The 13,016-nt window shown below is 50.6% G+C and overlaps 2 protein-coding genes across 2 annotated transcripts in view; both read right to left on the bottom strand.

The window, feature by feature from the left end:
- LOC127201610 (transmembrane protein 106C) overlaps positions 1 to 10,626 on the bottom strand; it is an 83,306-nt gene extending 72,680 nt beyond the window's left edge. Inside the window, exon 1 of the mRNA XM_051160286.1 lies at positions 10,551 to 10,626. The gene's annotated coding sequence lies outside the window, so the exon portion shown is untranslated. The remainder of the gene's footprint in view (positions 1 to 10,550) is intronic.
- On the bottom strand, positions 7,264 to 10,631 carry LOC127201609 (transmembrane protein 106C-like). The gene is made up of 4 exons (XM_051160284.1): positions 10,551 to 10,631; positions 9,814 to 10,007; positions 8,269 to 8,332; positions 7,264 to 7,638 (listed from the first exon to the last, which is right to left on the bottom strand). The coding sequence occupies exons 2-4, from the start codon at positions 9,995 to 9,997 to the stop codon at positions 7,281 to 7,283; spliced, it is 606 nt and encodes a 201-aa protein (XP_051016241.1). The 5' UTR covers positions 9,998 to 10,007; positions 10,551 to 10,631; the 3' UTR covers positions 7,264 to 7,280.
- Between the last annotated feature and the right edge of the window lie 2,385 nt (positions 10,632 to 13,016).

Here is a 13,016-nt window from a genome sequence, read left to right as displayed (position 1 = left end):
CTGGGCAGACTGCAAAATAAAAATCTCGGTGTTCTATTTATTTATTGTCTTCCTGTAAGACCTTTGGGTCAAGGCAGAGGCAGGAACTAACTGGTGTGTGTCAAACGCCCCCTGAGTGACTGCTCCCAGCCCAGCCAGAGGACCCCCTACAGATGCTGGTCGCAGGAACTCTGTGTCCTACACAATGGTGCTATTCTGTGTCAAACACCTCTGTATTTTTTAAAACATCAATTGATATTAAAAACCAAAAAATTATTGGAAGGAGTACAGTGACTTGTGTTTTGTTGTTCTGTTTGTTTTTATGTGTCCTTGATCCTGTAGGCGTGCTCCAATGTGGTCTCAGGACTGTCTGTTGACCTTTCAATCCAGGATGCTGAAGCCACAATTGCCTGGCTTAGTGACCACACACACACACACACACACACACACACACACACACACACGTACACACACACACACATATGTACACACACACACACATATGTACACACACACACGTACACACACACATATGTACATACACACACACATATGTACATACACACACATATGTACACACACACATACACACACACACACACACACACACACACACACACACACACACACACACACGGCCTGCCTCTTTTGTAAACGTTGGCACTTTTGTCAAATCCAGTAGTGACTTGGGACCAGAAACCAAGCTGTCTTGGTTAGCCTCATGCTACTGAAACAAGTTACCTAGTAAGTAAAACAAGTTTATTCTGGTTCACAGTTTTTGGAGGTTCCAAGTGATAAGCTAATATAGAGTAGCCTCAAAAGCGGCTCTTTTGTTGGATTTCATTATGAAATTGGGTAGTCTATTGAACTGGACCTCAGCTGAAGGCAGCATGTCACCGTCACCCATAGCAGGAGCATAAGTCAACCCATTGCTTATGCCGCAAGCCCGGGAGCAGAGGAAGAGAAAGAGACCAGGGTCCTGCAGACCCTTCTGAGAGTCTGTCCCCGTGACCCCAGGACCACCACTAGTCCTCTACTTTCCAAGGTTCCACCACCTAAGAGCATTACCCTGGGGGCCATGCCTCAACAGACCACCTTTGAGGGACACTACATCCAACCTTCAGATCCACTGTTCAGGAAGTCGGAGGAACCAGAGGGATGACCATGCTCATGACAGTAACCATGGAGAAAGGCACGGTGTGTGTGTGTGTGTGTGTGTGTGTGTGTGTGTGTGTGTACACATCCTGCTGGGTGGGAGAGATAGGAGACACTCCTTGCGGAAAGCATGGTGAGAAGAGAGAACAAGGGCAGGAAAGCAATCCCCAGGGGTCACGGACACAAGCAATCTGGATGTCTATGTGTGCCATCCCATAAGCTTCTGAGTCAAGGAGATGGGAAAGCGCAGGCTCCACCCCTTCCTCCCCTTGCCTGTCCACATTCTTCTTTCCCTTGACCTGTGTTCAAAGCTTCTATGGACCTTCTCCAAATTCTGCAGGAGCAATGGAAAGCCTTCCCTTTCCCCTTAGCCAGGTAGCCCTGGCTTTCCAATGCCTCAGGTGTGTGTGTGTGTGTGTGTGTGTGTGTGTGTGTGTGTGTGTGTGAGAGAGAGAGAGAGAGAGAGAGAGAGAGAGACCATGAGCATGCTGTTCCTTTCCCCACTAGAGGGATGCAATGATGATAACCTGTAAAGCAAGCAGGAGAGAAATCCCATGTCAGCTGGACTCTGTAAAACAAACTCAAAAGATGCCTGGTACACCTCATAAACAAGGCATCATGCTTTTCTCTGACCCTTTCCCCATCTTGCTCCCTTCCTTTACAGTTGGAATCTTTTCTTTGAGGAAATAAAAATTAAAAAAGAATTAGAGAAATTATTTGCATTAATATTCAAGTTGTGGTATAAAATTAATCGAGTGAAGCGCTAGTCCTGGGGCTGGCTCATGGCTGCCGAGGAAGTAAAACTATGTGGTGTTTATAAACACATGATTAGTCCTGGGAGCGTGGCTCTGGGCACAGGGCTGCTCCAGCATGCGCAAGCCCCTGGGTTTGAGTCCCAGTGCCATGCACACCTTTCCACATAATTATGCTATTTCATGAGGGAAATAAGCAACCTCCGTCTATGGAGAGCTAGTGATGGCGAGGGGCGAGGCTCCCCAGGGGCTGGCTGCTTGTGAAACTTGTCCCAGGAAAACCTAGACAGAATTGCAACTGCTTCTCAGGGAATGGAGAGGAGCAGCAAGTGGGACTAAAGGGGGGGGGGGGGGAGCGGAGTGAGAACCAAAGGTCAAAGGTCAAAAGGCCAAAGGCACTGCTTGGCCTCTTGTTCATATTGAGGAAGGTAAAGACAAGCGGGGTTAGTATTAAGACCTGGATTCCTAAGCTCACCCCCACCTCCTAAACCCTGCCCCCTTCCACCCTCACTCCCCCAACCAACGCCCCCACCCCCACCCCCCCGCAAGCAGGAGGTCTCTCCAGACAGAACAATGCATCAGACGCGGCAGGACTGGGCAGAGAGGTCAACCAGGGCTCCATCAGGGTATTTTTCCATCTTGCAATTCTTTTCTTTGGAAACTTCAGCCATTAAAAGACTTTGGATTAGGAGCCAGTGGTCCATGCTCTGGCCAAGAGTTACTTTCAAGTTCCTGGGTTGCTCAGCAAATCCCTGGACACTTCCTGCAAGAGCATCCCCTCTAAATAACCAAAGGAACACGGTATCTTCAAGGTAACGAAAAATTTCATTTATAAAGAAAAAGATTATTCGGCTCAGAGGAAACCACCTGTGCCTTGCTGATTTATGCAGAACTGTTGCTAAACAGGCAGATTCCTTTAATGGTCTGGTACATACTTCTGGCTAGAATCCCCAGGGTAGTTGACAGAGACCTGGAAGATCCTTGGGGGGCATGGGGGATGCAGGGGAGCGGAGCAGGGGGGACGGGGGCGGCTAGAAGGGCAGAATGACTCCTGGACATAAACTGTGGCTTAGGTGGGGCCTGATGAGCATAAATGACTTGTGATGGTTAGAAATTCCTACCTATGGCTGAAAAAAAAATCTATCAGAATTGGCAATCCATGCATATAGTGGTCCTCAACACTTTAGGGACTGTGAGGACAAACAAGTGAATGAAGATTTCTGTATGTTGTGGGTCTTCAGTCAGGTGGCTGGCATCAGCAGTGTGAGGTTAAGAGAGAGGACAGTGCAGGCAGAACTACAGAGAAGCAAGGTGCTTGGCCTGCAAGGGCAAACACTTCACCCCACAGAAGCCAACAGGCTGCAAAGAAGGCTCGCCTGGCTGCTCTTCTGGAGGACCTAGGTGGCTTCAAGTCCCAGCGCCCACATAGCAGCTCACAACCATCTGTGACTCCAGTTGTAGGACACCCTCCCCGGCACCTACATGCATGTGCTGGCAGGCAAAATACACAGGCACATAAAATAAAAATAACAAAAACCAGGCATAGCAGTGCTGGAGGAGACAGGCAGATCCAGGGTCCGCGGGCCATCCAGCCTGCTCGCGTCATGAGCAACAAGTTAGTGAGAAGACAAAGAAGGGGCCTGAGGAACAGTACCACCTGAGGTTGGCCTGTGGCCTCCACATGCACGAACACATGTGTGCACATACATGTTCACACACACAAACACACACACACTTGGCAGACACCATGCTAAACCATGCAGGGAATCCAAAAGTGCAGCTAGGAAGCTAAGGATATGAATAGGTGTGAGGATTCACAGCTTTGGGAGACCAGCATCACCTCTGCGTGTTTTTTTGTTTTGTTTGTTTTGTTTTTTAAAAATATATTATATTAATTTATTCATATTACATCTCAATTGTTATCCCATCCCTTGTATCCTCCCATTCCTCCCTCCCTCCCATATTCCCCTTACTCCCCTCCCCTATGACTGTGACTGAGGGGGACCTCTTCTCTCTGTATATGCTCATAGGGTATCAAGTCTCTTCTTGGTAGCCCACCTGTGCATGTTTAAAAGCTCCAATTGCTCTTGCTTGGTATCAGCTGGCTTTTCCAGTAACATCAAGCAACAGATGCTACCGAGGCAACGGCCACAATCATGATCCAATCAGCGAACCAGCTATGATAGGTTAGTTTGATGATTCAAAAGGTGAAGGTAATTAGGCAAATAGTGAAAACGCAGCCAGGACAGGGACAGTCTTCTGTGGTATGAAGTCATGTCGTCACTCACTCCTTAGCTTAGCTGGCGTGCACTGGGCTGTCTCAGCTGAGCTCTGGACCTGACCACTTCCGGTCAGAATAGACAAGCTGAAGAAACCTCAAACCTCTTGTTAGGCCTGAGGAGTTCCCTCTCCTCCCAGAAGCAGCAGAAGATTCCTTCTCAGGCATCTCTTTCCAACCTCCAGAGGCACTGTGTGCTCTGATCTGGAGGTGCTACCTGCTGCCAGGCACACACTTACCTGCAAGGCTGCTCTGGAGGTGCTGGGGGAGGGAGCGGCACACAGTGGGGCACATTCTCTTTCCTTCCCTCAAACACCTTGCCAGTGTCTCCCTTAGGAAGCAACATTTCTGAGTTTCTCTCACAGGTGCCTACAAAGGCATCCAGGCAATCAGAGACAGGGCCAATCAATCAAAACGGTTTATTTTCTCTATCAAATCCCCACTCCATGTCCAGCCAGTGGATGGAAGGTACATCAAACCCTTCGACAGACCCCTGAGGGGTGGAGGGGGGCTGTAAATAATTTTGTATGGGGAAAGAAAATACCAAACCTTTCTGAAAAAGCTGCTGGGTATTAGGGAACTCCGAAACAAATGCAGCCACCGCAGGCTCCTCACAGACATTCTGGACGCTCCTCCCCTTGGTGCTCCTGTGCACACTGGCACTGCACATCCGCAGACACACTAGCATCCTACCCTCATGTAACTCTGGTCCGAAAACCTAGAACCCTGGTTCATCTCTACGTATAACGACTCAAGAACAGCCAAAATGCCTGGATGTGGTCCTTCCAGCTGTAGGTGGGGGCTGACTGTATGCTAGGCACGGACTAGGCACTGGGCAGTGATTTTGCTGGTTCCAGGAAAACACAAAGTGCTGGGAAGGACGCTTTCTGTGGGTCGAGAGAACCACTTCCCTCCTCCACTTTAGACCGCGTGGGGTCAGCAGCACGGAAGGAGGGACGCTGGGCCGGAGGGACAGATGTTAAGCTTCCTTCTACAGGTGCGACCCTGGGAGAACTGAGAGCAGGCTCTAGACAGCTGTGGATTCGTGCCACAATCCACATAGTGTTGTGTCTCCAAGGTGCTCTGGGATATGTGGCCAATGTAGGAAATCTTCACAGAAGTCCTAGCAAGTAGAAAAAAATCAAAAAGAGATGAAATAAACAGGACAGTTTCTTCCACACTGAGGGAGTGCTACCCACCTGGGTCCCAGGCACCCATCTTCATGGTTATAGAACCAGGAAGCCCTGAGGACCTTTCTATCCCAACATGCCACGTCATGAGGTGAGCTTCTGCGTCAGCAGTTTTACCCACAGGGGTGCTACTGGCAACATCCGGGCATCTTTGGTCATTACAAGGGAGTAGGGCAGAGGATGCTAAGGGCTTCCTACAGCAAGCAGAGACAAGAGGTGCCACTTGCCAAGCATCCCTAGTGCACAGTCAGTGACAACAAAGAACTCGTTTGGCCGAAAATGTCGACCTTGCCAAAGCTGAGAAACCTCACTCAAATCCTCAGAGTTCAAATGTCTGTACAATAGTAATAGTCTGTCATCTTTACATCTAACAGTCACAGTGCCAAGACTAATAACAGTGTCACCAGAGAGTAAGTGGCCAAAGAATTAGTACTTACACCTTGCGGAAGCTGGCTGTTTATTTATTCTCAAGGACTCCGGCAGGACCACATGTTTAGTTAAACTAGACCCGTTTCATACAGAGCATTCTTTTTACATTTTAAAAGTGTTTTGCCTGCGTGTGTGTCTGTGCCTGTGTGTATGCGAGGTGCCCACAGAGGCCAGAAGGACACATCGCATCCCCTGGATCTGGAGTTACAGACATGTGAGCTGCCACGTGAGTGCTGGGAATCAAGCCTGGGCTCTCTGGAAGAGCAAGGAGCACTCTTAACTGCTGAGCCATCTCTCCAGTGCCCCCTTTCCTACCCACCCACCCACCCACCCCACCCCCCGCCGGACATTATGTTTAACTATTCACTAGGAACCTAGCTGCACCAAGGCTATGCATGCTGCAAGGTGGGTGAGGGGGTCTCCTTTTAGCCACCAGCCAGTGCGGGAAGCACACACGTGGCCCAGGCTCATAGCAAAAGGCTGGGGCGGGTGAGAGGCCAGAGGACATACCTCATGAAGATAATGATGTTGTGCACCAGGATGGCAGGGATCGTTGCAGTAGAGAAGCTGTGGACCGCAAACACGGACACTGGTCACGTGGTCCAAATGCAAGCAGAACAAGAAACGGCCCAGTCTCCCAGGAGAATCCGCAGGGTGGTATTGGGTTACACTGTCAAACTAGGTGGGGTACCTTCTCTTCCCCATGCCTACCAAAGTACTGCCAAGGACCACTGGTTCTGAGCCCCCCCCCCAAAGTATCATTTTCAACAACCCCCCACATCGCGCTCCTTGCTTCTCAAAGCCAATACACATGTACTTGCTAGTGCTTGCTAATGTTTCTAGTGGCTTGTGTCTTCTTTAAAAATCCCAGCACTTCAGTCACATGCCAGATGTCATCTCCTCCACACCGCACCCCCACCCCCGCCCCGGAGAAAGCCAAAGCTAGGGAGTCCACAGGCCGAATCTGGGGCTTACGGCAGAGCCAGGGACACAGTCAACCGAGGAGGACTCTGAATCTCTCCAGGCAGACAGCACAGTACAGAGAACTCTGTCCTTACTACACATAGGAAGACGGTCCTCCCACCTCAGCCTTCACCGTAAAATTCACCTGAAAATAAAACAAGACCCGGCATCAGTCTGCGATAGGCGCGCTTCAGCTTGACGTAACAGCATTATCTAAGAACCCTCAGGTGCTGGACCGGTCTTCCGTCACATAGAAAGCACCTTCCTAAAACAGCCTGGGCGCCTGCCTGTGGAGGCTTCTGGGCTTCAGGCTGTATTCCCACCCCTCCTTGACATGGTCACTATCTTTTTCCTACCAGTTCTTTCACTGTCCAGGTGCTCAAACGTTACTAACTACAGAGTTCCGCCTAGGGGGAGGTGAGAGGAGGGACGCCCGCCCCACGCGGGTGGCACCCAGTCCCTCCTTACCACATACGCAGAGGCCCTGCAAGAACAACGTACCAGGTGCTCACTCGCGGGGGAATGAACGAGACATTAGCGGTCGTGTAGGTGCCAACCACGGCCCTCATGTACTGAACCTGGCTGAGCAGGTTGGTCACCGCCACAGAATAGAAGTTGGAGTTCCTGATTTTCAGGGTGGCCTGGAATGGGGCAAGGGCGGAAGTGGGCGTTAGGGGTCCTGGTCCAAGGCTGGCGAGTGCAGGGGCCAGGGAGGGAGGCTCTCCGTCTTACCGTGACATCGAGGATCACGAGGGAGTCCTGTTCGTTGAATGTGACTCTCGCCACTTTGACGCCGTTATCGTCCACGAGGACTGAGTGTGGGAACAGAAAGAAGAACCCCAAGCCAGACGCCAGGAGACAGAGCAGGACAGACAGGAGGACATACTGTTTACTGCAAATGACAGCACAGAGCCATGTGGGGCAGTCAGACGTGGAAGCCTAAATGGTCAAGATTACTGCAGAACTCAGGAGTGAACAGAGGGCATGAAGAACCAGGAAGCACGGACGAGGCGAGACGCAAACAGAGCGAGGAAAGACTTGCAACCCATCGGAACAGCGGTTACCCTCAAAAGAGAAACTATCCTTTATTCCTAACCATTGGCTCATCGCCCGGGACGTCCTGTTTCTCCAACCTCTCCAATCCTATCTTTCCACCTGACCGACCCTCAGGACAGTTCTAGCTTCAAGTTTCTTTGCCCAGACTGTAACACGGACAGGACATTTCACGCCCCTGTCCTAGGGCTGGCTCAGTGGAGGAGAAGCTTGTCTAGAATACAAGAGGGCCTGGGCTCAAGTCTCAGCATCATACAAAAAAAAAAAAAAAAAAAAAAAAAAAAAAAAAAAAAAAGAGAGAGAGAGAGAGAAAGAAAGAAAAGAAAAAGAAAAAAGTAATAATAATAAATACATAGATAAAGGAAATGGATCAGCCACAACAGCATCTTTCTCCAATAGCTAACTGCCATTCTTTCATAAAAGGGAGTCAAGGGCAGACGGGGGTTCACAGACGAGAGTGGCCACTCACGTTCTCTGAGGACGCAGTCTCTGGTCACTGTGCGGGATCAAGGCCACCAACTCATTGACTTGCTCTAGAAAAGCAGGCAAAGACTCTGTAAACCCCTCAGGCCCATCTCGGCCTGCCCCACTGCACACTGCCACAGCAAGGTTCATCCGGGCTAGATGCTAAAAGGCAGAGTTTGTTGGTTGAAATGAGAAGAAGAACAGGTAAATGTAGAAATAGAAAAAGGAAAAAGGAATTGAGGAAAAGGAACAGATAGCTTATAGAGAATGTCACAGATTATAAAACTTGTACCAGTGCTGTCAGGGCGCTGAAGTTGGAGACCCTCTTGCCTACTCTGCCAGTCAGAGCATTTCTAAGCCACTCACTGTTTCCTTGCTTTTCCTTTGGAGCTTTGGAGTCCGTGGTGCCCAGCGTTCTTTTTTTTTTTTTTTTTTTTTTTTTTTTTCTTTTTTCTTTTTTGATTTTTCAAGACAGGGTTTCTCTGTGTAGCCCTGGCTGTCCTGGACTCCCTTTGTAGACCAGGCTGGCCTCGAACTCACAGCGATCTGCCTGGTGCTGGAATTAAAAGGTGTGCTGCCACCATGCCGGGCTTCCAGGGACTCCTCCCCGACTCCCCAGGGTCAATTTAGTAATAGCTGTTCCTAGAGGTAATCTAGGCTGCAATCCTGAGCCTGTGCCTCTGGCCACACCCCCTGACAGCACTCAGCTGACCTTTAGCCACACCCCCTGACAGCACTCAGCTGACCTTTAGCCACACCCCCTGACAGCACTCAGCTGACCTTTACTACTGATTCACTCACTGGTCCCCCCTCGCACCCCCCCCCCCCTCCCGCCCCTCTCTCTCTCTGGAAAGATGCTTCCAGGATAGTCCCTCCACAGCGCTGTCCTTATGAGCAATAGAGAACTATCCTTGTCAGCAAATCCCACAGCAGAGAAACCAACACTCCAGCCTAGAGAGGGGCTGGGACAGTAGTGAATATTAGTGTTAGGAGCCTACAACCGCCGTCAATGAGGTGCTGTCTAATTAGATCAGGTTGGCCCCCGGGGCATGTCTGTGAGTGATTTTCTTAACTGGGTTAACTCAAGTAAGAAGACACGCTCCCCCATCCACCCACCCCACCCTGTGCCCCTAAATGTGGGGTGGCATGTGGGTGGCACCCGTTTCATAGGCTGGGTCTTTGAAGGAAAAGGGAAAGGGAAAAACTTGAGACCAGGCTTTCCTCGTCCTTTCCTATAATGTGATGCGGGCAATCTTAAGTCCCTGCTATCCTGACTTGCCCTCAGTGATGGATTATGGCCTGGAGCCGTGAACCAGAATAAACCCTTCTGTCCGCTAAATTGGTTTTGTCAACGTATTTTAGCACAAGCACCCAGAAAAAGAAACTAAGGCAGTAATGAAAAAGTAGAAATGAAGAAAAGTGTCCCAAATGTAAGATCAAAAGAAGCCTACAGTCTGCCCAAGTTTCCAATGTCAGCGTCAGCCCCGCTGGCTGGAGCGGGAGGGAGACCAGAGCGCCTTCCACAAGGAGAGCCGAGACAGTGTCTCACCTGCTGGGATGTAGCCTGCTCCTTGGCAGGTGTGACAGGTGATGCTATTTCTCCCAGTGAATTCCACATAGGGGAACTGAGCAATGGCTTCCTCCTGCTCTCTCTCAGCCAGCAAGTCCTCTGGGTTGTCATCCTCCTTTCGTTGACAAAACGTGTGAACGGAGGTGGAATGTTGAGACCCCATGTGTCATCTCCTACATGGGGGATGGGGGTGGTCGGGGTGGTGAGCGTTCGTTAGAGTCCATATGGGGCTACTACAGAGGGAAAAAAAATCACTTCTACAAGAAGTGGCAAAATACTGAGTGATAAGTTGCTGTCCTAATTGTGAGGCACAAGTCCTACCGGAGCCCCTCATTTTGCAGCAGTGTCCTGTGTCATGAATCGTCGTCTCCCCGCCCCCTCCCCGCCCCCCACCCCCCACGTAGCTAGGGAATGGGACTGCCCTCGATGGATCAGGCGCCCTCCCTCTCTCTGCCCCGGGAAACTCCAGCTCCGCGCTCATCGCCCCCACCCCCGGAGTCCCCCTTCGCCGCTTCTTCCCCACTGTTGGCAAACTCTGAAGGGCAAACAGGGCTGCAACTCGGGGCAAACAAACGACAGGCACCAAATTAATAAAAGGCCTCCGCGATTCCCATCCTCCTCCACTCCCAGCCGAGAAAGCAGGCTCCGCAAAAAGCCTCGATCTGGACACAGTAAAGCCTCTAAGGCCGAGGGAACGCGGGCGCCCCCCCACGAACCTGTGGCGCACCAACTCCTGGCAGTTACTCTCCAGACTACTCCTCCTTCCACCTGCCGGCTCCAGAGACGTCCCCTACTCTTTCCGCCGTGCGCAGGCGCAGAATGGCAAGCGGCCGGAGGACGGGGGGGGCGGGGCGGGGGCGGGGGGAGGAGGGCACGAGCGCTTGCGCCTGCGCTCTGAGCTTTGTGCGTCCCTCCCGCCGGAAGCTGCAGCGCACCTAGACGCCGGTAGAGTGCGACAGAGGACAGCGGTGACAACTCGGGGATAGGGACGTACTCCTCTGTACCCCAGAGACGCCGGGGAAAGCTCACTCAGAACTTACAGATCAGTCTGTGCAGGAGGAGGACAGCACGCCTATAGCCAAAGCCGTTCTCACAGCACAGGGACTTGGCGTGTAAAGAAACCCCAAACCCAGAACCTTACCTAGATTAGCATATGGAGAGCCACTGTGGCGGTGGCCCCGGATCTGATTGAGGGGCAGCTTCCACCAGAGGTCCTGCAGCTAGTCACAGGAATGAAGCCCAAAGCCCAGTTTTGCACCTGGTCCTATTTCAGGATCGAGGAGGAGGAGGAGAGAGGATTAGTGAGGCGGAGGAGTATTGATTCTTCGTATTATTATTCTAGTATAGATACATGTGTTGTACCATAAAATTACAGTGCTAGCCCCTCAATCTAAAGTACCACAGACGCGTGTGCATGACGGTTAAATATGAGACTGGGATGCCCATGTGACGATGCACTCAGCATCTGAGAGAACAGGCAGCAGATCACCACAAGTTCAAGGCTAACACTAGAACTTGAGTTTGAGGCCAGCCAGTAAAGAGAGAACCTGTTTTTAAAACTGAAACATAGAAAGAGCAGCAAGAGTTATTTCAATATCCTAAAACTGCATGATTGAGGGAGCCATGAGAACGGAGAGAGATCGGCCACCTCCTGTCTCCCTGGGTTTTTATGCCACTGTGGGAAATAATGGATGATCCTTAAAATGATCTAGACCCTTATCTCTAACTGCTTGTCCACAGTTAGCTCACGGGGCCTTTAGTATGAAACCAGAGGCACCAACCAACTTCTAACCTTTGGTCTTTAGCCATTCCCTGAATTTTTTTATTAAAAACAAGATCCTTCTTTTGAAATTTTTACATACTTCTACGTTTTTACTTTAATAAATCTGAGATACTGAGAGGAAGAAAACATGCAACTAAAAAACATGCTGCTCAGCTCCCACTTGTAGTTAGCAGACTCTGTGATACTGTTCTGGCTAATGAGGCTAAGAGGGTAGATTTTTTTTTTCTAGGAAACATCCTTAAGGGAGATGGAGACTCCAGTGATCCTGTGACTTTTCCTGTTTGGACTGCGTGCTTGATATTAGAATTCATAGCAGCCATCCTGTGACCCTGTGACTCTGAGGCCATGGCGTGACGAGGAACTCTGGACAGAAGGATAAAAGAAATCTAGTCCCTGATAGAACACCTGGCTTGCGTTTTCACATCCTCACCGTGGGATGCAACCCTAGGAACTACAGTCACACTAAAAATAAAGACGAAAGACTTGGTTGATTGTTGTTTGTTGGCTTGGTTTGCTTGTTTGTTTGTTTTGTTTTTTGAGTCAGGGTTTCTTTGTGTAGCTCCGTCTGTCCTGGATCTCACTCTGTAGACCAGGCTGGCCTTGAACTCAGAGATCTGCCCTGTCTCTTGAGTTCTGGGATTACAGGCGTGCACCACCACCTCCAGGGAAAACTTGCCTTTAGCGTGGACAGGCTGCCTTGGCCACACAGTGTAGGCCACATAGTCTCTACCTCTTGCCAGTTTCGGTTCTTAAAACACCTGCCCTTCAAGAGAGGAGGACCCAGGCCTGTCAGAGCCCTGCCCTGGTTAGGCTTCCCTGCATGAAGATGCCTCTGGTAAGTCATTCACCCACACAGAATGACCTTGTTCTCCAAGAAATAAGATGCTGTGTCTCAAAAAGCCCATTCTCTGTCACCATATACTGTATGTAACCTCTACTGGGCACCCTGCTAGTGCTAACATGCAAACAAACCCGCTGTCCATACCATGCATCGCCAGTACAGTGGGAGCAGGGGTGGGGGGTGGGGTGAAGGGTAGGAGAGGAGGGAGGGGACACACAAACAGAAGGCAGCAACTGGGCCCAACAGCTGACAGGAAGCAAAGTCTAGAAGACTGGGGACTGGCAATGCTTCACAGTGGAGGGAGAAAAGGACGAAAGCAGAAAGCCTGTGGTCAGGAAAAGGCAAGGGTTGGGTTGGGGGAGGCCAAGAAAGGGAGCCCAGGAGCATCACCAGTAAAAGCCTGAGGCACTTTGACTGTCTGCTCCTGAAAGTGTGGCTCAGACTGATAGACCACACACCTGGCCTGATGTTAGCTCCCACCTGGAAGCCTGGTGTGTAATAGACCTTAGGAGCACTTGCACAACTACCTAGCCTGGAGGCTGGCCAGCACGGCCTCGG

Source organism: Acomys russatus, chromosome 17 (assembly GCF_903995435.1).
Source record: "Acomys russatus chromosome 17, mAcoRus1.1, whole genome shotgun sequence".
Lineage (NCBI taxonomy): Eukaryota > Metazoa > Chordata > Mammalia > Rodentia > Muridae > Acomys > Acomys russatus.
The sequence above is the reverse complement of the archived record's forward strand: the minus strand, read 5'-3'. Positions and strand labels throughout refer to the sequence as shown.